This window comes from Cetorhinus maximus, chromosome 23 (genome assembly GCF_964194155.1).
Source record: "Cetorhinus maximus chromosome 23, sCetMax3.hap1.1, whole genome shotgun sequence".
In the NCBI taxonomy this organism is placed as follows: Eukaryota; Metazoa; Chordata; class Chondrichthyes; order Lamniformes; family Cetorhinidae; genus Cetorhinus; species Cetorhinus maximus.
The window spans coordinates 12,045,660-12,072,139 of NC_135901.1; the positions used below are offsets into that span (position 1 = coordinate 12,045,660).

Below are 26,480 nucleotides of genomic sequence, written 5' to 3' on the forward strand. Positions count from 1 at the left end.
TACAGAATCTGTTTGCTGTTTTTCACTCTGATCTATACGGAGGTGGCCGGTAAGGATGAGGTGGTGCAGCTCCCTGGGCAGGTGGTCGTTAGGGAGGCGGGAAACGTAACCATGAACTGCACCCGCACCACAGCGTTTAACGTCGTGTTTTGGTACAGACAGCTCCCGAATCAGCCACCCCAGTATCTGTTAATGGCCACAAGAGAAACCGGTCAACAAGGGAGGATCACGGCTTCAATCAGTGAAGGCAGCAAACTCAGTATACTGACTGTGAGAGATGCCCAAGTTACAGACACTGCCACCTATCTCTGCGCCGTGAGCCACAGTGTAACAAACATATGGGGAGCTCGTACAGAAACCTGCACCGAGTGGGACAGCCGCTCTACTGTGTTTGGACTATCAGCATTGCGAGTGGCGCGGTTAAAAAATGATCCGAAGGGAGGAGATATGAGTGCCAAAATAAAGAAAACATAGAAGAGAAAGATTTAAAGAGAGTCGGAAATAAAGAGAGCTGGAAACATAGACGGTGAAAAGGGAAGAGTAAAGACGTAAGCCATAAAATGTAGCGCAAAAGAGCGAGAGAAAAGCTGCAGTAATAATACTTGAACAGGACAGATATTTAGGAAACTATTGAAAGAGACAGTAGAAAGAGATAGAAATAGAAGAGAGAGAGAAAGGAGGAGAAGAAAACGGATTTAACCATTGAGGACAGACAGGCACTGAGCTGATCCACCGAGGGAACCCTCACTCAGGGACATTGACCAGATCTTCTTTTCATTCAATCAGTTGCATTGTTCAACTGAATAAATTTTATTAAGCTATACGTTTTATTTTCTCTGGTTTCTCTGTTTTTACTTCTAAGTAATCCCTCTGTTCAGTTTCCCTTTGTTCGCCTCCCTCCAGCTCCGCGATTGACTTTGCGATCGGTAGATTGCCCCATTGTCGTGACCCAGTCCCAGGCTCTGTAAGATGCTGTCGCCCAGGTTTAATGGAGGTTGGGTTTCAGCACGCTCTTCCTTGGAGATTATCTGAACATAGATACCTGATTTCAATGACAGAAATAGTTGATTAGAAGCAGGAAGGAGAGTTTAACTGGCAGATTTATCTTTGGCGTCGCTCCGATTGGTTTCAGAAGTTTGTTCTCTCGGCCGCTCCTGGAAACTGTTGGTGACAACCTTATTCCAGGTTTATTTGGTTTCCTCTCGCATCTTGTTTGAGATGCTGCATTGGTGCGATTGCGCACGCCCGCCAACAGATGGGAGCTCAGACACACAGTCCAAAGCAGGCTTTTTTGTGCAGGTGTGGAATTGCTTTCCATCGCTTTGTCCCAGGGAGCGCAGTAATGCACCGCAGGCATCATTACTGAAGGGTAAATCTGGACTAAACAGGTTTCATTTCACCTCTAATTTCCAAAGTATGGATTGAATCTGAATTTTAAACATCCGTGAGTCAATATTTTTTTCCGATGGGCCCTGTTTTTCAAATATGATTCACGGGGGTTATATTACTCAGTCGCTCTCCTCAGATTCCAAGACAGAAGCAGCTACGCTGAATTTAAGCCATATCTATGATACTACTTAGGGCAGATATAATTTATACCGTTACCGGCAACACTCAGACACGCAGCCCGAGTTTCGACTGTGGAAATATTCTCTTGGTAATTTAGATGAAGCAGAGTTTGACAAAATCGTTTCTCTACAGATCTACAGACCTCGACTAAGTTCATCAGTTGAAATATTTCAAGGCTTCAGCTGCCTGACGCAGCCCAGATGCTGAGTCGCCACATTGCCGCTGTCCGCTCTGTAAAAGGGGAGTTGGATATTTGAAGGCGCCCTTTTCCATCCTCACTCGGAGGTACACCCTCCGATCCCGCAAAGTTGAAGAGGAGAAGTTACACTCTCCAATCACACAGAGACCACAGAGTCTCAGGCTTCCTTTAACCGGTTTTATTCACGCATATACAAGGGAGCTGCAATCATTTCTAAGAATGAAGATCCAGCTCCCAGATTGATTACATTTCATTACTTTTGTACTTTTTCTTATCATAATACATTTGAATACATCCAATCGGTAACCGACACACCGGTCTCATGCTAACCCTATCCGATTGAATACATAAACATGTGATTTTGCTAAACAATTATTCTAAAGGAGGTATACATAATTATGTTATCCAATCAAAATTAAAACGCGTATAACAAAGACCTTGGTTCTCACAGCTCAAGACTGTTTGTGTTTCACCAATGCCCCCTCTTTGTCCATTGTATGTCTTCCCATATTTAAGCTAAAACCATCTGCCCCTTCCCTATGTGACAGGGGAGTACACTTAATCTATTCCATGTCCTACCTGTGTCTTCAGCCTGACTCTCAAGGCTGTGCAATGTTCATCTGGTAATCGTCAGCTCTTAATATGCTTAGCAGCCATGTCTATGGGGGGATTTTAAGTGTTCTTCAGTAAATTCTTACAGCGTTCTCTTTTAGCACGTTTAATTTCCCCCTAAGAGTCACTTGTTTCATAGGCGTGATGGTGTCGTTGTTAGAAACATCGGGGTCGTGTGTGTAAGGGTGGGGTGGGATAGCAGAATGGTGGGAGGGGACAGAATTCATTGATTGGTTCTTGTGATTATTAATGATTTTGGTTTATTCCAGTGTTAATTCTTCCTCTTACATTCTAGCAGCTTCACCAACAGGATGCTGCTAACTGTGACTCCAGTGACCTTTTCCTGACAGATCAGGGAACCAGTGATTGAAGTATAATTATTCCGAGTTATTTATGGGCTCTTCATATTAGAACAATGATATCTGTTGTTACTGAACAAACAATTTTACAGACCGAAAGAATTAGCTCACGCTTTAATTTAACTTTCACCAAAGTTCCACAATGAACTACCTTTTTGACAACTGCCCTTATAGGGTCTTAACTGAAATATCCAGGAAATATTACCCAAGTTAAGAAATTGCCTTCGACTACAAATAGAAGTACAATCTACAGCTTCCCAGAAACAACACGTGCTGATGTGGTTTTGCAAAAGCAGATTCAAACATATTGTTTCACAGGACCAATATTTTCCTGGCCTAAGGCTGCTACTTTCTACAATTAAAAACCCTTCACAGGCAAAACAAAGGAGCTAGCCTTCAGTGAGACATCCCGGCCCCCGCCGCCCCCCGCCTCCCGCCCCCGGCAATTCACTGCAGCTTAAAGGCTGCTTTCCTAAATACTTTTTTTTCTCTTTCATGTTCATTCTCCATTGTCTTGACAAACGCCTTTAACCTTGGGTTTCCCAAATATTAAAACCTTTCATGTTCCTATGTTACCTTTATTTCGCATCTCACGAATCTCCGGTAAGATGAAAATGTTCTTTGAACCTCTTTTCAACTGCAATAGCTGCACATAACTTTTAATGCAACACCAAATGTAAATTTCAAATCTACTCTGTTTACTTGTAAATTAACACCCATCACAAGGCCTCAATTCAAATGCAAAGAGATAACACATTTACTCTTTCCCCCCTTAGATTCCACAGACAATTTGACTCCAGGAACCTCTGCTTTGACTAACCCTGAACATACACAGGCACAGCTTTCCTTACCTACACAGAGTATATTCATAAACACACAAAAATAAAAATATGCACACATAATCACACCTCTCATTGGTTTAATGTGGCAGGAGAGAGAATAGCTCTAGACTGGTTTCAAAGCCTTCAGGGTAAGATGTAGAGCGGGTTCTCGTTGACATGAACTCGTTAGCAGCAGAAGATGAATATCTCTACAACTTTCACTCAGATTACAAAAGCACATGGAGCAGAGAAACAAACAAATCACAAGCCTTTTTAGATTTAGCTTTTCTCCTTTATCATCGATCCCCTCTAACTGTATAGTTCATTGCTTCAGAAAACTGATCTCACTTTGGCTTTTAATTCACATTTCAATATTCCTCCCCCAATTTTCCATACCTTCCACTCACTTGTCCTGCTCACTGCTTATTATCTGAAGTCTATCCTTCAATATGTGGATATATTTTGTGATGATATTGTCCAATGGACCCTCACATCCCATTGAGGTATGCTGATTTGAACTATTAAACTGCTATTTATTCCAAAATGACTCAGGTTTTGGAGGGACAGCAGTTAACCCGCTGCCCTGTCCTGATGAAAGGAACGTTGTGGCATTACGCCCCCTGGTGGGCATTCTAAGAAATGTTCAGTTGCCCCTGAGAGGCTGCGAGAGATCCAATGTTCATTCAATAATCCGATATGAGATTTCTGGTTCAAAGGAAGCTCGGTTGGAGCAGTTTTTAATTCACATGCCGAGCAGAAACAATGATTTATATCGTTAAACTAAATACTGGAAAAAGGAAAGTTCAACAATTATGGGTAAAAGTGGAGACAGGCAATGATAAGGCACAGGGCCAAAAAGGAAATCATCAGACAAAGGGTGAGTTCGGGCCGCACTGGTGCATTTGTGGAGTTTGTATTTTATTACATATATAACTTAAAGTTATAAACGAATATATTTTTACCAGTGGACCTCGTCTGTACTTTTTGAGTGTCTTGCTTCATTACTCATTTTAAAACCTCCCTGTGACTCTCCCTGAATTATTGCTTTCGTTTATTGCTGTGAGTATGGCCTCTCTTGAGCAGTAACTGGAATATTCAGCGTCTTTTTGTTTGGGATCCGCTGTATCTCTGGAACAGTGTCGTGCTCATGGTACAGAAAAACAAGACGGTGTCGGAGATCAGGACATTGATGATCGTTAACTCGTTGGTATTAGCAGTTTTACTGAACATGCAGGAGAATCGATCAGCAATTTATAGGTTCTTGTTGACTGTCTCTCCGATAATTTGGAACACCCACTGCGACCTGAACCCGGAGAGCTGACTGCAACAGAAAACTGAATTACTTGTTTCCGTGATGCAGCTCACTGTGACATTAATCTTCTTTTCAAGCATCATTTCTGGAACCAACTGTTCCACTGTGTTTTGTTCCCTCTTTTCTAACATAAAATAAAGCAACGCTCACTACCGTCATCATTACCATCGGCACAGTTTTATTTTTTATCAGAAATAATAGCTAAACTACAGCAGTCAGGGGGATAATTGATTTTATTACGAAGGAAATACGAACTCAACAGTGGTTTAATGATGAGGAGATGGCCCTGCGAGCTGCTCTTTGAGTTTGTAACCCTGCATTCACTTAATCCTCTGTCGGATCAGAAATACAGATTCCCATCCCACTGCACTGCTGATCCAAACAATGCCAAACAGGGAGAAGCGGCAGCATTCTGTCCAAAAAACAGAGCAAGCAAGGCGGTCAATGTAAAGCAGAAAGTGAAAGCTGCGGACGAGGCTAAGGCAGGGCGTGTTATTGCAGTGTTATTGCAGAATCCATTTGTCATGATCTGAATTCAATAGTAATGTCCCCATCAGAAATTATGTAACTTTACATCCCGATAAGATCGGCCGCCGCTTCACATTCATTGCAAATTCGGAGTCAAAAGGCTCGCGGATGGAAGCGCAGAATGATTATGTTGTTCAATATTTACTAAAATCTTCATCATTGACACTGGTGTAAAAAAACACTGGGACTGAAACTGGCGATGACAAATAGAACAAAACGGCAATAGATTCCGATGTTCTGGTTGATGCACATACTTAAACTTGACTATCTTATTAAATTGTGGAAGTGTAATGGAATGTATCACATTAAAAACTATGAATCTGACATTAAACGATTTTAGGTTAATTTGTATTCAGAAAGTCGAAATTACCCGATGCAATGTAGACGGGTGAAAATCACGATCTGTGTACCTACCTGCTGGCTGGGGTTAAAGCATCCGCATTTACTGATCTCACAGGACACGGTTACTGGACGAAAATTCCCGAGTTCCTTCTCCCCGTGGGTCACAGGACACAAAAGTAAACTGCGCGATTAGTGAACTGCAGCTCAGTCAGTGTAAAATCATTTAATGTTCAGAACGTTTCAATAATGACTGAAAACGGCCATTAGAACAGCCCTTTCCATAGGAATGTTTTCTAATTATGAAAGTTGACGCCTTGCTGTGGGTCTGACCATAAAGTTCAATGTACAATAGCTTGATCCAGCGGTTCAATGGTTATAATTAATTTTCGTTGAGGTTCTTTCCAGATATTGGGCTGCTGTTGGCCACTGCTTGGTGGAGTCTCCAGAACTCAATCCTGCAGAAATTATTTCTGGTTACTCATGCAAAGAGCATGAAGAACAGATCATTGGCATCTGTCTCCTTAATAATATATCGGTTTATTCATCTGTATATACACAGGCAGACAAAGAGAAAGAGAGAGAAAGGCTTGAATAACGGTTAGACATTCATAGGTAGACAGGTTGATAAACAGATATAAAGACACAGGTGATGAAACAGAGAGAAAGACAAAAAGAGGGAAAGAGAGAGGGAGAGACAAACAGCGAGAGAGACAGATAGATAGAGAATGATGGAAGGAGATCGAGGGAGAATAAGAGAGAGAGAGAGCTAGAGAATAGAAAGGGAGTATTTGTGTGTGACAGAGAGAGAGAGAGAGAGAGAGAAAGGCAGAGAGGCAAAAAGGCAGCCAACTAGACAGACCCAGGAATTATTCACTAGAAGATTGTTGTAGTAAGAGTGGAATGGACAGGCAGACACATATATAGTAAGATTTAAACCAAACAGATCGTACCGCATGAAGGACAAACATAACAGAAACTCGAAACCCCATTTTGGCCGCTTTTTACCCGCCTATGACTAAGTGTGAATACTGTGTCTTTATCTATTTATCTATCTGTGTTTGTGGTGGGGAGCATTTGAGTGGGGATAAGGGGGTCCTTCTCAGGATGGCGGCCGATGACTAGTGGAGTTCCGCAGGGGTCAGTGTTGGGACCACAACTTTTCACTTTATACATTAATGATCCAGATGAAGGAACTGAGGGCATCCTGGCTAAGTTTGCAGATGAGACAAAGATAGATGGAGGGACAGGTAGTGTTGAGGAGGCGGGCAGGCTGCAGAAGGATTTGGACAGGTTAGGAGAATGGGCAAAGAAGTGGCAGATGGAATACAACGTGGGGAAGTGTGAGGTCACGCACTTTGGTCGGAAGAATAGAGGCAGAGACTATTTTCTAAATGGGGAGAGAATTCAGAAATCTGGAGTGCAAAGGGACTTGGGAGTCCTAGTCCAAGATTCTCTTAAGGTTAACCTCAGGTTGAGTCGGTAGTTAGGAAGGCAAATGTAATGTTGGCATTTATTTCGAGAGGACTAGAATATAAAAGCAGGGATGTGCTGCTGAGGCTTTATAAGTCTCTTCAGACCACATTTAGAATATTGTGAGCAATTTTGGGCCCCGTATCTCAGGAAGGATGTGCTGGCCCTGGAGAGGGTCCAGCGGAGGTTGACGAGAACGATCCCAGGAATGAAAGGCTTAACATATGAAGAACGTTTGAGGACTCTGGGTCTATACGCGATGGAGTTTAGAAGGATGAGGGGGGATCCAATTGAAACATACAGAATACTGAAAGGCCTGGATAGAGTGGACGTGGGGAAGATGTTTCCATTAGTAGGAAGACTAGGACCCAAGGGCGCAGCCTCAGAGTAAAGGGAAGACATTTTAGAACAGAGATGAGGAGAAACTTCTTTAGCCAGAGAGTGGTGAATCTATGGAATTCATTGCCACAGAAGGCTGTGGAGACCAAGTCATTGACTGTATTTAAGACCGAGATAGATAGGTTCTTGATTGGTAAGTAGATCAAAGGTTACGGGGAGAAGGCGGGAGAATGGGGCTGAGAAATTTGTCAGCCATGATTGAATTGCGGAGGAGACTCGATGGGCCATATGGCCTAATTTCTGCTCCTATGTCTTATTGTCTTATTGGTTGTGTTTTTTCATCGCCCTGTGTTTGTCAACGTGGTCGTGTGCGGTTATTTTTCTGTGTTTCTGTCTGTGATTAGCATGTCCCTTTTTCTATGTGAGGTGTGTAGTTGGCAAAGGCCATCTGTCAACTTGCTTCTTCTTAAGCTGCAGGTGCTTAAATGTGCAATCCTTTGTAAGTGTCTTTATTTATATTGCTACGTATATGTGTGTTGGGGGTGGGAGATGGAGGAGGGGTGACTAGCGTTGGTGTATGTGTGGCATGAGAGTAGGATGGTGTGTTGAAATGGCACAAACTCTAAAAGCAAAATACTGAGGATGCTGGAAACCTGAAATAAAAACAGAAAATGCCGGAATAACTCAGCACTTTCTAACAGCATCTGTGGAGGGAAAGGCGGAATTAAGGTTTCCAGTCCGTATGACTCATCTTCAGAGCCAAAGTGAAGTAAAAACGTGATTAGATTTATATTATTTAAGGAGGGTACAGCAGGTGATGCTTGATAGAAGGGTAACAATGGGTAAAGGCAAAGGAGAGATTGGCAAAGATGTCATGAACGAAAGTACAAAGGGATCTTAGTGGTAGTGGTACTGGCTAAAGGAGGCACTGATGGTGGCATTAAGGTCAGAAAGCAGAATGTGGTAATAGCTGGACAAGGGTAAGCACTCTGGAAAGAGCAACACGAGCAAGTGACAGATGGCCCTACTGGGAGTGGGGTGGGGTGGGGTGGGGGGAGGGAACGACGGTGGGAATAAAGATCGAAAATAGGATAAAAGGTGAGGATAAAGCAATGAATAAAAATGAAAATAAATAAAAATAAGTGGATAAAAAATAAAAAATATAACAATAAAAATTAATATTGAAAAAGGGGGACAAATAGCGATGAAGCTGGAAGAGAGAGATCATGGTCTGAAGTTGTTGAACTCAATGTTAAGTCCGGCAGGTTGTAAAGTGCCTAATCGGAAGGTGAGGTCCTGTTCCTCCAGTTTGTGTTGGGCTTCAGCAGAACATTGCAGCAGGGCAAAGAGGGACACGTGGGCATGAGAGTAGGGTGGTGTGTTGAAATGGCAAGTGACAGGAGGGTCTGGATCATGCTTGCATGCAGACCGAAGGTGTTCCGCAAAGTGGTTGCCCAATCTGCGTTTGGTCTCTCCAATTTAGAGGAAACCACATTGGTAGCAACAAATGCAGCAGAGCAAATTGAAGGAGGTGCAAGTGAAGCGCTTCTTCGCCTGAAAGGAATCTTTGGGACAATGGGCGGTAAGGAAAGATGAGGTAATGGGGCAGGTTTTGTACCTTCTGTGATTGCCAGCTCCAGCATGATGCCACCACCAAACACACCATCCCTTCACCAACCCTGTCGGCATTCTGTAGGGACTGTTCCCTCAAGGACAGCCTAGTCCACTCCTCCATCACCCCTAACACTTCATCAACTTCCCACGGCACCTTCCTATGCAATCGCAGAAGGTGCAACACCTGCCCCTTTACCTCCTCCTTCCTCACAGGAATTATGCTGTTTAACTTTAATGAAAGGCCACTGACGGTGAAGGAAGGAGATTCAATATAACGTTACGTCTGAGGTGACGTAGTCCATGTGTTCAAATTGTTGGGAAGGTTTCCGTTTATTTTCCGGAGATGCGTGTGCGGTCAAGATTGGATTTATTGCCTAACTTTATTTGCCTTTATGTAACTGAGTACCTTGCTGGGCCTATTGACCAGATAGTTAAGAAAAACGACTTTCGTGGAGGACTGAAGCTCCCCTCTTGGGCCAACTGGGTACTGATAACAACTGCGGACCCACCAGCCACGACAACATCCGAGAATAAATTAACATGTCACGTCCTTTCGTCCAATCAGATTGGATCTCTCCCTCATATGCTAATTTATATCAAGAGCGGCAGTCGGATGCTCCTGATTTGTTTAACACGGCACGGTACAACACAAGTACTCGATCAGCTTTCCGCAAAGGACAATCAGGTCAACCTGCAGAGACGCACTGCGGCTGCGATTCACAGAGATCATGCATTTAAAATTCACCCTTTTAACTACGCTCACCTACTTAGCATTTGGTAAGTCTTCATGGGAAGTTCTAGTACAAACCATTAAAAACTCACTGATTCTTAGAAAATTGACAATTCAGTTGTAATCTATACTTTCAATTAGATCTGAGTCACGAAGATTCTGTGTCCCAGGATTGGTCAGCAGTAGTCCTGAAAATCGGACAGACGTTCAGAACGCAGTGCAGCTATTCGACAACAGCAACCTGGTATGACCTGTATTGGTACCGAAAGTATCCCGATGATCGCCCAGAGATGATTGTGTGGAGAAGTGCCAGTGGCAGTGGAGGGAAAGCGGAAAACATTGGGAATCGCTTCACTTCTGAAATAAACAAAGCGTCGAAAGTGTCTGTTTTAACCGTCACTGCTCTTCAGCTGAGTGACACGGCACTCTACCTTTGTGGATTCGCCCGATCAGTTCGACACAGTGACACAACTCAATCCTTCTCTCGTACAAAAACTGACTGCGTCTGTTTTCACAGGGGATGTTTCATTGTGGTCAGGTTGAGGTTGCAACAAGACTGCAATTCCCATGAACTGATCAAACCGTCATAGCCCTAGCGCCTATCCTGCTCTTTGAAAGATCTATCCAATTAATTTCAACTGACCTACCCTTGCCCCACTGCATTGGAATATATATCTTCCTTCAAGAAATTATTCAATTGACTTTTTGATAGTTACCATTGAATCTGCTTCGACCACCATTTCCTGCAATGCATTCCATACAACAACAACTCGTATGTAAAAATATCGACTCATCTCTATCTCGTTTTTTTTCTGTCGGTCACGTCATATCAGTCTTCTATTATTGAGGACATTTCTTCCAATGGAAGCAGTTTTTCCCTACTCTGCTCTATCAAAATTTGGAGCAGTTCTATTCAATCTGCTCTCAACCGCCTTTGCTCAAACCAGAATAATCTTAGCCTCTCGAGTCACTCCGTATGGCTGAAGTCCAGCCTCTTTGGTTCCATTCTAATAAATCTGCTCTGCATCCATTCGAGTCCTAATATCCTTTCTGAATTCTTATGCATAGGTTTAAGTACAGTAATCTATCTGATATATCAACATGGATTATATCTTCATTTTTGGGATGTGCACCGCCAGCATTTATTTTCCAATCGTATTAATTTCTGCAAATAATATGCTTTATCCGTAAGATAACTAAGTATTTTTCAAAACATTTCAAACTGAAATTGCAATAATCCTTAACGTTTCTCCATGTAGCGTGTTGTACTCTGAGGTGAACCATTATAACTGCATTTACTATATGCAGTCAATGACAAGTGTACAGCCCGAGGGGTTTTACACAGTTAACAGGCCTTCGGTGCACTATGGCTGAAAAGTTCTAGGCAGTGGCCTTTCCCCATTGCGCCTTTGCAGCGACTGCCCCAAGCTTTACTGGATCTCCCAGCACGTAGTCTTGGACCTTGGTATTTTCCAGTCTGCAATGCTCGGCCGTGAGCAATTCTTTGCACTAGGGGACCAGCAAGTTTCGGGCAGAAAAAAGAACCATTTTAACCGAGTTGAAGATCCTTCAGCAGTAGTTGATATCTGTCGCTGTGCGTCCCTGGGAACATACTGCAGAACTTAGAGCCCTGCGTGACAGATCTGTCGGGGTGACTAACTACACCGCATCTCATTCTTTGCAAAGCCACATTCCAGAAGGAGTTGTTCCACTGTCTGTTCCCCACCGCAGCTGCTTCGGGTGCAGAGATTTAGGGCGTGCATGAAGGATCTGATGGGGAGGGCCTTTCTCACCACCAGACAGCCACAGCCTTGGTGTTTGATTGAAAGTTCTGGCGCTGAGGCATTTTCCCCAATGACTTTGACAATCTGCTCAAGGATCCGTCCGACAGGGCCCAACATCTCCTTCTCCCTCAGGGCCGATAGGACGGAACGTGATGACTGCTGTCTCATGGATTTGTGGTCAGTGAATGTTTTTCTGTACAAACCTTTCCACCAGGGATGGGTGAATGGACACGGGGCAACTACTTGGAGGGTTCCGAGGTAATGTGGCCAGACTCATCCTTTGCAACACCGGGGACAGGTAGTGACCACATTTAGCGACACTTATTGTTTGCTTATTGAGGCCTACACACAGCTTGATTCAGGCACACGTAAAGGCGGCCATCAGGATGAGGGTGATGTTAGGCACGTTTCCTTGTCTCCGCCCCACCCCACCCCCACCCCTATTCCAGAGCTTCGCACATGGTGTCCCTGCAGACACGCTCCATCTTTGACCTCCAGATGAAGCAGAATATGTCTTGGGGGACTGCTGCCGTGCAGCATCTAGGTGCAGGGCCTACATTACGTACAGCAACACCGAGGGCACTTCACACACGATGACCAGGTTCATACTCGCAATGGAGAGGCAGAGTCGCTCCCCCATGCCCAGTTCCCACCTCACCTTGGCTATATGCCCCTCCCAGGCTCAGGCGCACGCTCCGGACTCTCACAACCATATCCTCAGGACCCCCAGGCAGTCTGACCTGACGGTGAAGAGGGTAAAGAGTCGGTCAGCCCAAAAAGCATGTCCTAGCTCCTGCCGTGATTTACCTTAGCCCTGAGGCCAGTTTAAACTGGGCGCAGGTGCTCATGCACCTGCGCACTGACAGCGGGTCCGAGCAGAAGACAGTGACGTTGTTTATATACAGGGAGACGTTGATCTGTCCGCCTCTACTGCCTGAGATCAAACCCCTTACCACCTCCCCCACACCCCCACCCCCACCCCCGCCATCCTTCCTGATTGGCTCAGTAAGATGTTCTATGCAAAATATGAAGAAGGCAGAGGAGAGAGGGCAGCCCTCTCTGATTTGACTCCTGATTTGATCGAAAACCTTTTCAGTTCTCACCCATTGATTGAAACCGCGTGACTGATCTTTGCGTAGAATAGCTGGATTTGATTGCGGATTCCACACCGAAACCACATTTTGGAGAACACAAGTGTCATCATTCCTGATAAACCAGCCAATCGTGTCCCTGGGATATCCCTTCAGTTTCTCAGTAAGTGAAGCCTGATCCTAATCTGGGTTACACTTTAATATGAGAAGGAACAACATATTTGGAACATTCTCTTATTTTCTGTCGAACTCTAACCAGACACCATGTGCTCCCTATGTTCTCCTACTACTGATAATAACGGTCTTCCTACTCTTTCAGTCTATGTTTAAATAACGGGTCTCGCTTCCATAAATAATGTTGCTCAGACTTTCGAAACTTTCTGCATTTGTATTACATGAACGAGTGCCGTGTATGTACTGTTCAGTGTCCGTCTGAATTAACATTCTGGAAGGACAGTGCATAACATTGAACTGGAGAGTTTCATTCCCTCCATCGGCCTGGTCTCTAAACATGCAAACACTCCCTTATCAGGACGTTAGCCCAGCTCGGGGTTAGCAGCCAGCTCACCACCATCGCTGTATACACAAGGAAGCGACCGGAGAGATTCCTGAGACACGGCAGCAGAGTATTGAGGATTAGAATCACTGTCCTCAAATCTGCTTCTTTGCTGATTCAGTCGGATCGGAATCTGCAGTTTGTTTTCTCGGTCGCTAGGAAACTGTTGGGTGACAGTTTGATCCGAGGTAAATGTGGTTTCTCTCGGTTTGTGTTTGAGCGGCCGATAGCATCGCTGAACATTGTGGCTGCATTTTCCCGAGATTCTACACATAAACCCAAATAGACAGGAGCTCCGAGTCACAGTTCAAAGACAGTTTGTGCACAGGGGTGAGACTGTTTTCCATCACTGTGAGTGTGAGAGCGCAGTAATACACGGCAGCGTCAGTCAGCTGCAGACCCGAGATGGTTCAACTGGTGAATTTCGCAGAGATCTGGAGCTCGACTGGGAAACGGATTTGGGCAAAATTTGTTTTTTCTTCATAACCGCTCGTGGATTTCAGCAATAAAAACCCGAGCTGGGCGTCTAGATTTTGCCTATATCAGTATAGCCAATAGCTGCTTTTGTCGTATGATAGCTACAGCTTAAAGTCACCGCTTCGCCTTTTGCCTGAGCATCTGAGGACAGCGGCTCTTACAAAATCTCCATGAATTAGTTCTGAAAAACATGTTGAAACAGAAAATAAGTCAGACCAGCGGGTGTTTAACATTTAAAGGATGTGTGGAAAATGAGAAAAATAAAGATGAAATGTGTGTGGTCCACAATTTCCTGTCAGTAATGCTCCCCACAGAACCCAGAGGCTGAGTTGCCGCATTGTCACCGTCTGCTCTGTAGAAGGGGAGTTGGATATTTGAAGACACCCGTTCTAAACCCCTTCACCAATAATATGCTGTCCTGTCTCAGGTTTTCTCACCTCACTTCCTTATGTCCCCAGTGATTCTGTGAGAGTGGTAGGTGGTGAGCTGGTCCTCAGTGAATGCAAACACCCCGAACTGGACTACGGTCAGTGCCTTTATAAGGGAAATGGCTCAGCTTTGGAGGCCGAGGGCGGTGTTCTGGCTGTCAGTGAATTTAAACATCCAGAGCTGGGCGATATTTAGTGTCCTTAGAGGGGGGGATGGTTCAGCTTTAGAGACCGAGGGTGGTGTTCTGGCTGCCAGTGAATTGAAACACCCAGAGCTGGGCGATATTTAGTGTCCTCATAGGGGGAATGATTCAGCTTTAGCTACCGGTGGAACAGTGGCTGGTTATTGTAATTGGAAAACTCAAGGCTGACCTGACCAGAAGGAGAGTCGGAACAGTGACTCCGCTGAGATTTCCCTCAAGCGTCAGTTAACTATTGAGCTAAGAACGATTCTGTGTTTTGTCTCAGTGATTTATAGATCCGTGATATTATAAAGGTGTTATCTGTTGTTACTGAACAAGTAATTGAGCAAACCTAGAGGAATAAACATAGAGCAATTCACCAAGGCTCCTTCGACAGCACCTTCCAAACCCACGACCATTACCATCTAGAAGGACAAGGCAGCAGATAGATGGGAACACCACCGCCTGGAAGTTCTCCTCCGAGTCATTCACCATCCTAACTTGCAAATATATCACCGTTCCCTCACTGTCGCTGGATGAAAATCCTGGAACTCCTTTCCTAACAGCACTGTGGGTGTACCTACACCACATGGACTACAGCAGTTCAAGAAGGCAGCTCACCACCACCTTCTCAATGGCAAGTAGGGATGGGCAATAAATGCTGGCCGAGCCAGCGAAGCCCACACCCCGTGAATGAATAAAAAAAAAAGCTCTCCCTCTAATTTAAACAACATTTCGAGCACTGGCCTCTGCTGCAGTTTATATTTAAAATTTTGTTCGAAACTCAGTGGTGGATTCTGCCCCTCTGTACAAGTAAGGATATTTTTAAAAAAACCATAACATCCAGACTTCAGATTTGTAAATGGAGAGAAAAGAGATTGTGCCACATCGACTCTCTGCAGCCAGCTACTGAGGACAGAACGCTCCGAGCGGGCCCAATGCTCCCAGGGTGAGATGCAGGCTGAATACTCATTAACAAGAACTAACACCCACAGTGCATGAAAAACTGTCCTTACAACTCTCATTCAGGTTAGAAGAAGATGTGGTGCAGAGAGAAGCAAAATAAAAAGGGTTTGAATTGTCTTTCGCTCCTTTATCATCCATCCCCACCCTAGGTACAGTGAATGGCTTCAGAAATCACATCTCATCAGATCTTTCCTTCATATTTTAATATCTTTTCCCCATCTTCAGAATTCACTTCTCTGCGTCTATCTTTCCTTCATATTTTAATATCCCTTTCCCCATCTTCAGAAATATCATCTCAGGCTGTATTCATCCTTTATATTTTAATATCCCTTTCCCCATCTTCAGAATTCACTTCTCAGCGTCTATGTTTCCTTCATATTTTAATATCCCTTTCCCCATCTTCATAAATATCATCTCAGGGTGTATTCAGCCTTTATATTTTAATATCCCTTTCCCCATCTTCCACACCTTTCATTCACTTGCCTTGCCCATGATTAACATCGGATTTTAATTTTTCGACATCACTTACTGAGGATCATTAAGGAAGAGTTGCTGGGGGATAGAAACAGAGATAGATTGCTGACTGTGATTGATATACTTTCAAAATACATTGAGAATTAAACTCGGGGTATCCGGCCCTCATCATCGACCTGTGTTAATGCAGGGCAAACATGCAAAACTTTCAATAGCTTCATTTTCCAACCCAGTCTCCTTAAGCCAGAATAGCCACATGAAGATAAAAGTGAATGTCCCACTTGGATACATCACATTTCATGACAGTGGTTAGAATCATAAAATTATGGAGCGGTTACAGCACAGAGGAAGGCCATTCGTCGCATCTTATCTGTGCCGGCCCTCTGTGAGAGCAGCTAAGCCAGAATCACTGCCTTCCCCCGTAGCCCTGCAAATCGTTTCCGAAATTCCAGCAAGATCAGTTGACTGTGAAAACTTTTCTTATCGTTCATCGATTCGCTTTTTGATGTTTTAATTTCCAGAGATCGACTAACGTGATAGCCTCCTATCTGCTTGTTCTCCAGCATCTAATCAGGTGGTTGATATGTTTCTCACCGACACGTCCGATATTCGGGCTGGTTGCAGTTTGCAAACGTCAAAAGCGATTGTGACAATTCACTTTGCTGGCGCAGTCAGGTCCTCGTAATCTGCCCGAAATCAAACTTCTCCCACTGTGGCTCTGTGTTGAAATCTGCCCAGACAAAATGGATCCAGACCTACTTTTCTAGTGGAAGGTGACTGGACTGAGCAGTGAGCCAGAAATTTCACCTTTTAAGGCACTTGGGACTACCGAACTGGAGGGGGTGCAGAGGAGATTCACCAGGGTGTTGCCTGGGATGAAACATTTATGTTGTGAAGAATGGTTGGATAGACTTGGGTTGTTTTCGTTGGAGCAGAGAAGACTGAGGGGCGACCGGATCGAGGTGTACAAGATTATGAGGGGCACGGACAGGGTGCATAGGGAGCAGCTGTTCCCCTTAGTTGAAGGGTCAGTCACAAGGGGACATAAGTTCAAGGTGAGGGGCAGGAGGTTTAGGAGGGATGTGAGGAAAAACTTTTTTAGCCAGAGGGTGGTGACGGTCTGGAATGCACTGCTTGGGAGGGTGTGAAGGCAGGTTGTGTCACATACTTTAACAAGGGTGGTAGTTGTCTGGAATTCGCTGCCCAAGTTGGTGGTAGACGCAGAAGCTTTAAACTCTTTTAAAAAGTACCTGGATCTGCACCTAAAGTGCTGTAAGCTGCAGGGCTATGGGCCGGGTGCAGGAAGGTGTGATTTGAAAGGGCACCTAGGTGTCCTCGGGCTGGCATGGACAAGATAGGCCGAATGGCCTCCTACCGTTGTGTAACTTTTCTACGGTTTTATGGTTCTAAGTACCTGGATGAGCGCTTGGCACGCTATAAGATTCAAGCCATGGGCGAAGTGCTGGTAAATGGGATTAGTTAGGTAGGTCAGGTGTTTCTCACGTGTCGGTGCAGACCCGATGAGCCGAAGGGCCTCTTTTGCACTCTGTGATTCTGTGATTTTGTGAATTCAAGGGAGACGTCAGCGTTATCGCTGCCGGTAAACAGATTCACCCAGCCCGGTATGGGGGTGGGGGGGGGGTGGTGAATACATACAAATAAAGCAGCTGAAACAAAATGTAAAATTTCCTTAAAGATTGAACACTAACAGGGTAGAATGGAGCACATACAGACCTGTTGATGTTGCTATAATAACTGTAGATGAATGTGAAAGAGAGCCGAGAGTCCAGGGGGCTCCAATTTGCAGGAAATGCAGTCGAGAATACCTTGGATACTGGCAGGAAGGGATACCTTTTTATGATATCTTGACATTAGCAGGGCCAAAAGCTTAGCATATCTGTCGTCGCTGTTTAATTGCAGCCTTTACCTGCACAGCACATGGACAAAATAGGCGTGAGGACGTTGCTTCAATTTCCCCTCCCCCTCTCTCTGTTGGGGAAGTTGGGGGTACAGTAGGTTAACAATTTTCCTTCCCCCTCTCTCTGATGGGGGATTGTTGGGACATGTTTCTGTGTGACCCTCACTTCAATTCCCAGTGGGTGTGGTGCAGCAGCTTAAAGCCGACATCCATTTTAAAGGAATGGACAATAAGAGAAGCAGCAACACCGAGATCTAAATGTGCTGAGTTTGTTTGCCGGAAATAGGAAATTGTCAGATTTCTCCTCAGTGGGAGGAGAGTTGGTGATGTTATTTTGCAGAATCCCGTGATGAATGAGCTTTACTCTGTCTCTAACCCAGGGTGTATCTGAGCTGGGAGCACTGGGTGTACAAGACTTGGTTCTGAGCCCTGGAAGTATCCGATTTTAACTAAACAGCTCTAACATTAGCAAAAGTGGAAAACAACATTAATTAAGCGACTGTGCATTTAAATCACGATTGGAGAAAAGGACTTTATTATTTTTTTATTGAAGTTTGAAATGTAACCGAGAGATTCTCATTGACATGAATTAACAGTGTCCATCAGTGCAAGGGAAATATTCACAAAACTCGGTTTACCGCTGGATTTATCAACCGTTCTGTTGATGATCTTCAAGGGGATCGCTTCATGTCCCACCACACAGGAGTAAGAAGCGCCGCTGGCCCACTCCTCCGCTGCAATGGATAACAGGCTGTACATGAAGAAGGAGCTATTGCGACTCTCTGCCACCACCTCGGTGTTCTTGTAGTTCCCGGGATTCACCGGCTTGTCATTGACGGTCCACTTGACGAAAATCTCTCGTGGGGAGAAACCTCTCACTAAGCAGCTGAGGGAGACGAATCTCTGAGCGGAGACATCTTCTGCCGAGGGCAGCAGGACAGACACGGACGGTTCTCGCAGAAAACCTGCATAAAAATTACAATAACTGTTAATAAACTGGACAATTTCAGAGCCAAAAAAAACGCTGCTTAGATGTGAGAGAAATGCGATTTGTATTGAATCTTAAAAGTTTCCATTTTCCATTTTGGGATCTATCTGGTTTTCCAGCTCGGAGCAGGGTTGGATGTCTAAGAAATTGGGGTCTTCAAAAGCTGCTATTTTCTGGATAATAATGAACCTTTAAAGGGTTGCTAAATAGTATGGATTCTCTCTGGAAACAGGATTTCTAAACACTTTGACCTCTAAACAGTCTCAGTTCAGGCTGCCATGTTGACACTCCTGAGTTGGGAGGCTGTAGTCTTGTGCACCCCCTCATCTATGTAAATGTTTAGAAAGGACCAGGATGTGAGCATCAGCATGATGTAAACTTAAAATCTGACCTCGAGCAGGGGGGCGAACAGGAAGTTGGGGATGTGGTAGCCACCCTGGCAGTTTGGGTATATGTCCTGTAACCTTTGGTGAGAAGAGTTTGCATTGGTAATTGACACTGGATAAGTTAATAGCCCCCAGAGAAAGGTTATATTAACAAGTGCTCAGGCAAAGGGCCTAGGTCCTGGTGGGATCATATGCTGGTGAGGTGCCGTGGTGAGGCTGCAGTGCCCGGTGGCAGCTGCCTTCCTCAAAACGGCCAAGGAGGAGCAGGAAGGTGAGATCAATTCACTTTGTGCCAACCATTTGTCCGCCGCCTGGGACCAGTAAACTGCTGTCAGCTGTCACCCGTCGTATACTTTTCCAGTCCAATGAATTCCTGCATCAGCCTAAACTGTTGTTTCTTAATAAACTTTTAAAAAATCTTAAATTTCCTGATGACCAGCTGACTGTCCTTTTCGGGATTTTGGCCCCCGAATCCAACATCTTACAGATACAATCCTTTTATCTGAGAACTTAAGGAGTTGGATTGGAAAGCTGCTTAAAGTTTACAGCACAGAAACAGGTCATTCGGTCCACCTGGTCTGTGCTGGTGTTTAAGCTCCACACCAAGCTCCTTCCACCTTTCTTCATCTAAATCCAATAGCACAGCCTTCAATTCATTGTTCCTACATTTACTTATCAATTTTCCCCTTAAAGTCTACAGGCCCAGAACGTTTAATTTGTGAAATTGCCAATCAGATGAGACCATTAATACACTGGATTCTAAATATTGACTCTAGCACTTACCCTGGAAATAGACACAATGGCTCACTTATTGCTTCAATCTCACCGCTCACCTCCATTCTTGTGGAAGGAACTTCTTAAAGGAGTCGGCAGATCCTGATGGCTCACCACGCAGTAGAACTCAGCCCCACTCAGCCAGGCTTGTGTCGAGATGTTTACGTTGCTGACCACGCTGTCGGGATCCGCTCCCGGTTGGACGGCGATCTCTGATTTCAAAGGCTTCTTTTCTTGGGTCCAGGACACGAGGACTCCATAAGGAGCATTAGAAACGATGCAGGTTAATGTCACCGTCGCCTCCAGTAAGACCTGTTCTATTGGCGGTGGCAGTAGAGTAATTGTGGGATCATTGCGGCAGGGGGAATCATCTGTGAGACAGAAATGAAAATCAACCAAATTTTCACCTTCATAAGCAGGACAGCAGTAGTCAGCCTTCACTCCCTGAAGGAGAATAAATCACCTTGGACATATCAACCTTTAACTATCGTCTTTAATCTTCTTTACACAATGGAAAACCAGCTTGGTCTGTGTAAATTGTTCTCATAATTTAAGTCTTTCAGCCCCGGAAACATTCTAGTGAATCTGCGTTGCCCCAGTCCCAATACAAATATACCATTCCTGGGCCCTGGAATGCAGTACTGAAAGTCGTTTTATGGCTACACTTTCCAACACTATTCCGAAGCGGTTACCAGTTACTGTAATGGGTTTGTATATCTTACCAGACCCGGTGGTGTTTCGACTTTGGGTGACCCCTTGGTGAGTGACCTGACAGGTATAGACCGCGCCGGTGAACCATTCCCCAGCGGAGACTTTCAGCCGACTGGTCGCCGAGAATTTCCCGTTCACTTCAAAGACGGGAGAGGTGACAATTCCTGAATCCATGGGTTGTCCATTCTTCAGCCACTTCACGGTCATTGACTTTGGACGGAAATCGATGATTGAACAGACGACGGTTGCAAATTTATTGATTGTGATTTCTTCCCGGGAACTCACGGTGAGGAGAACAGTTGGAGAGATGTCAGGACCTGCAAGAAACACAGGTTAGACATTTCGTGCAGAAGAAATTGATAATAAATACAATGAGTTCGTATATTTTAACAGGCTTTTACCGTTAATAGACACTAACCTGGAATTTCCAGCTGTCAGAACTATCCAATGAACGATAAATGTGTTATAACCAAGGCCCTATACAGGTTAATCACAGCCTTTATGTTTCTCACAGGTTCTCCAACACTTACATTGCATTCCAATGCTCTTGTCTGAGCCGCTGTGTTGAACGTCACAGTTGATTTTGCTGCATTCCCCCTCTGACTCGGTGATGGTCAACTGGCTGCTCAGGGTGAAGGTTCCCTTCTGGTTTCTCACTGACGGGTAAGTTTTAAATCCAGTGGTGATCGGCTGCCCATCTTTCTTCCAGGTCAGGCTGGTGATTTCTGGGGAGTAGTCCATCGCCAAACAGACGTAGGTGATGGAGCCGTCGGTGTTGTGTTGCTGACAGGAGGAGACCAGGCTGTAGAGAGTGGGCGAAGACGGTGTCGCTGGGAAAGAATGGCCGATTGAACAAGTTAGACTCTGTGATTTGTGATCATCAAGTAACCAAACAACTCAAAATTTGACTATAACTATAAACATATCCAAATATATTCCAACTAAAACTCACACCCACATTTGATCATTTATTATTTCCATCATTTGGTGACCCTCACCTGTCGGTTCCCTCTTTAGAAACCCACACCTCCTTTTCCGCTTCTATCCCATTACTAAAAGAGAACATTTTGATGTCATCTGAATGACGTACCTTTCATTGGATTAAAGTGGAAGAGCAGAGGATTTTCCCCATTATTTCGCCACCATTTATTTCTCAAACAACAGCACTTGGTGATAGAGAAATTGTCTAGTCATTTATATCATTGAAGCTTTGGAAATTGGCTCTGTTCAAACTGACTGATGCCCCCTCCCCTCTCCACGTCCCGCAGAACAAAGAATAGCAACGGCCCTTCGAAAGTACCTTTGTAATGGTACCTTTATAATGACCAGTGAACTCTAAATTGAATACCAGTTGCAGTAATTACGACATTTTCCAATCGTATGTACATGTGAACATGCTGATCAGTAGCGGGAGTAGGCCATTCGGCCTCTGGGGCCTCCTCCACCATTCAATAAGATCATAGCTGATTGATTGTGGCGTTAACTCCACATTCCCACCTACTCTCGGCTAATCTTTGACTCCCTTGTCAATGAAGAATCTCTCTACCTCTGCCTTGAAATATTAATGACTCCTCCTCCATCGCTCTCTGGGGAAGAGAGTTTCAAAGTTTCACGACCCTTTGAGAGAAAAATAAAATCTCCTCATTTCCGTCTGAAATGGGAGACCTCTTATTTTTAAACTGTGTTCCCTATCGTTAGTCTCTCCCACAAGGGGAAACGTCCTTTCAGCATCTACCCTCTGAATTCCCCTCAGGATCTTATGTGTTTCAATAAAATCAGCTTTCATTCTTTTAAACTCCAATGGATACAGGCCCAGCCTATCGAAACTTTCCTTATGAGATAACCGACAACACCTCCCAGTAACATTTGAACGAACATTCTCTGAACAGCTTCTAATGCTTTTATATCCTTTCTTAAAGAAGACCAAATCTGTACACAGTAATTCAGACAAGGTCCCATCAACGCCCTATTAAACTGGAGTAAAACATCCTTATTTTTATATACAATTCCCCTTGTAATAAATGACAACACTCCCTTTGCCTTCCTCATCACTTGCTGTTCCTGCATTATAACTTCTTGTGATTCATGCACCAAGGGATCCACATTCCTCTGTACCTCAGGGTTCTGCAATCTCTCTCCCTTTCTATAATATGCTGCTTTCGTATTCTTCCTGCCAAAGTGGACAAGTTTATATTTTCCCACATTATACTGCGTCTTCATTTTTTTGCCAATTCACTTAACCAATCTATATCCCTTTGTTGACCCTTTCTCCCCTCTTCACCACTTACGTTCTTATCTATCTTCGTGTTATCAGCAAATTTAGCAAATTAATTCAGTCCTTTCGTTAAGTCATTGATATAAATTGTAAATAGTTGAGACCGCAGCATTGATCCCTGTGGCACTCCACTTGTCACATCTTGCAAACCTAAAATAACCAATTTAACCCTACTCTCTGTTTCCTGTTAGCTAACCAAACTTCCACCCATGCTGAAATGTTACTGCCGACACCATTATTTTGTGTAGTAGCCTTCGATATGCCACTTTGTCAAATGCCTTCTGGCAGCGCAAGTACAGCACATCCACAGGTTCTCCTTTATTCTTGCTCCTTGTTGCTTCCTCGAAAGGCCTCAAATAAATCAGCCAAACATGATTTCCCTTTCACAAAACCATGATGGATCTACATAATTGCATTTGGATTTTCTAAGTGACCCGTGAGAGGCTCCTTAATAATAGATTGCAGCGTTTTTGCTCTATCAGCAGTAAAAGTGGGAGAGAAACAGGTTGTGATTGAAGGGGCAATGAACACGCGCTGAAGAAAGGTGCAGGGAGCTGGGGGGAAGCGCACAGAGACATTGTCTCCCTTCTATCCCAGGCACTTGGCGCCTTTCCCCGGGAATGGAAAGGATTTCAGGAGGAGGAGAGACAATGAGGGAGAGAGAGATAGAGAGAGAGAGTGTGGGGCCAAGGGCGCCTGGGGCCTCGGCTTGCAACTGCTTTCGCCCAGCTCTCCCCGCTATAGCTTGACTTTCTGCACTTTCGCCCACCTTCCTGCCCTTACCCCCGCCTCTCTGCCCTTTACCCTCCCTCCTCTCTGCCCTTTCCCCCTCCCGTCTGCCCATTCCAACCACCCCTCTGCCCTTCACCCCCGCCTTCTGCCCTTTCCCCCTCCCCTCTGCCCATTCACCCTTTCTCCTCTGCCCTTCCCCCCCGCCTCTCCGGCCTTTGCCTCCGCTTCTCTGCCCTTTCCCGCTCGCCTTTCTGCCCTTTCTCCCCCAGCTCTCTGCACTTAATCCAAGGTTCGCTGCACTTTCGCCCGGCTCTCTGACCTTTCCCCCATCTCTCTGCCCCTTCCACTGCCTCTCTGTCCTTCCCCCCACGCCTCTTTGCCCGTCCAACCCCTCGCTTCTCTGCCCTTTACCCCCACCTCTCTGCCTTTTCCCGTTCCTGCCTCCCTGCCCTTACCCCCTCCTGCCTCTCTGCCCTTTCCCCCTCCCGCCTCTCTGCCCTTTTTCCCCTCCCACCTCTCTGCCCTTTCCCGTTCCTGCCTCCCTGCCCTTTCCCCCTCCCGCCTCTCTGCTCTTTCCCCCTCCCACCCCTCTGCCCTTTCTCCCCCAGCTCTCTGCACTTACTCCAAGGCTCTATGAGCTTTTGCCTGGCTCTCTGACCTTTACCCCATCTCTCTGCCCTTTCCATCGTCTCTCTGTCCTTCCCCTTACGCCTCTTTGCCCTTCCTACGACCCTCCTCCTCTGCCCTGGACCCCCACCTCCGCTCTGCCCTTCCACCGCCCCCCACCCCCCGGTTCTTTGCCCTGTCGTCCTCCCGTCTCTCTGAGCTTCCCCCTCCCGCCTTTCTGCCCTTTCCCCCCTCCCGCCTCTCTGCCCTTTCCCCCCTCCCGCCTCTCTGCTCTTGCCCCCCTCCCGCCTCTCTGCCCTTGCCCCCCTCCCCCCTCTGCCCTTGCCCCTTCCCGCCTCTCTGCCCTTGCCCCTTCCCGCCTCTCTGCCCTTTCCCCCTTCCGCCTCTCTGCCCTTACCCCCTCCCGCCTCTCTGCCCTTTCCCCCTCCCGCCTCTCTGCCCTTCCCCCCCGCCCCCCCGCCTCTCTGACCTTTCCCCCATCTCTCTGCCCTTTCCATCGTCTCTCTGTCCTTCCCCCTACACCTCTTTGACCTTTCCCTGCCCCTCGCTTCTCTGCCCTGGACCCCCTTCTGCTCTGCCCTTTCCCCCTCCCACCTCTCTGCCCTTTCCCCCTCCCGCGTCTCTACCCTTCCCCCCCTCCACTCTCTGTCCTACCCCCTCCCTCCTCTCTGCCCTTTCCCCCTCCCGGGTCTCTGCACTTACTCCCCCGGGTCTCTGCCCGTTCATCGGCTCTCTGACCTTTGCCTCATCTCTATGCACTTTCCGCTGGATTCCTGCCCCTTTCCCCGACTCTCTTCCCTTCCCCCCGCCTCCCTGCCCTTTCCCCCAGGCTCTTTGCGCTTTAGCCCCGCCTCTCTGCACTTTCCACCGACGCTCGTCGCACCCTTGGGCCATGCTCCACTTTCCGGAGCTGCTAGGCCTCAGGCCTCGCTTCCAGGTCTCTCTTCCCCGCAGTTCCCGCCCTCCCGCACACCGATTTAGGAAAAAGTGATCGAGTAAGTGAGCGTGTGCATGATTGGCAAAGTGAGGGTGGCTGAGTGACAGACTGAGGGTGGGTGGCTGAGTGAATGAGGGTGCGTGGGTGAGTGAAGGAGTGAGTGAGGGTGGGTGGTGAGTGAGCGTGCGTGGGTGTCTGAATGTGGGTGAGTGAGGATGGATGAGTGAGTGAGGGTGGGTGTTTGAATGAGGATGGATGAGTTGGTGAGTGAGCGTTGGTGGGTATGTGAGGGTGGGTATGTGAGTGAGGGTGAGTGGGTGTGTTGGGGCGGGTGGATGAGTGTGAATGAGGTTTGGTGGGTAAGGGTGAGGGTGTGTGAGTGAGGGTGGGTGAGGCTGGGTGTGTAAGGGTGAGTGAGTGAGTGAGTGGGGGTGAGGAGTGAGGTTGAGTGAGGGTGAGTGAGGGTGTGTGAGTGATGGGTGAGAGAGTAATGGGTGAGTCAGTGAGGGTGAGTGAGTGAAGGTGAGCGAGCAATTGATGGTGAGTCAATGAGGGTGAGTGAAGGTGGGTGAGGGTGGGTGAATGAGTGTGCGTGAGTGAGGGTGCGTGAGTGATGGGTGAGTGAGGGGATGAGCGAGGGACTGCGAGTGAGAGAGGGTGAGGGAGTGAGGGTGAGGGAGTGAGGGTGGGTGAGCGAGGGTGGATGAGGGCCAGGGAGTGACGGCCAGTGTATGAGGGTGAGGGAGTGAGGGTGGGTGAGCGAGGGTGGGTGAGTGAGTGAGTGAGGGTGAGTGAGTGAGTGATTGAGGGTGAGTGAGTGAGTGAGTGAGGGTGAGTGATTGTGGGTAGTGAGGGTGCCCAGGTGCAGGAGGCTCATCAAGGCGATGTTTCTCCGCATGATTTTCCGCTCCGGCTCATCTTTCCATTTCCTGCTGTCCACAGCCGAGCTAGGGGCTCCTCCATTCGGCTCCACCACCTCCACCCCCTCCTCTTCCTCTCCATCGATCTTGCCCTGATTCTCCATATTGATCAGCTTTCAGTAACACCGGCTGTGTAAAGTCAGGCAGCAGTGTAGATCGCTGGCCAGCTGCTTTAATTCTGATGCCTTTCTTTGAGAAACCCATGTCAGTGCAAGAATAGGCAGACTGAGGGGGCTGGAGGGGACGGTTACAGCAAAACCAGGATGGGCCGTGCAAGGCATCTTGCGCCAAGGGTGCACCAGTATTGGGGATCCAGGCGGCCGTGGTCTCTGTCACATCCCTCCCCTTTTCTTGTTTCT

General features: G+C 46.3%; 2 gene segments (V, D, J or C); both read right to left on the reverse strand.

Annotated features, from left to right (window-relative positions):
• The window catches only part of LOC144698205 (Ig heavy chain C region-like), a 403,651-nt gene that overhangs the window by 371,355 nt on the left and 5,816 nt on the right, over positions 1-26,480 (reverse strand).
• LOC144698388 (Ig heavy chain C region-like) lies at positions 18,317-26,225 on the reverse strand. The segment is given in 5 exon segments: positions 18,317-18,736; positions 19,979-20,290; positions 20,642-20,947; positions 21,161-21,460; positions 26,060-26,225. Coding segments are annotated over 5 exon segments (1,473 nt in total).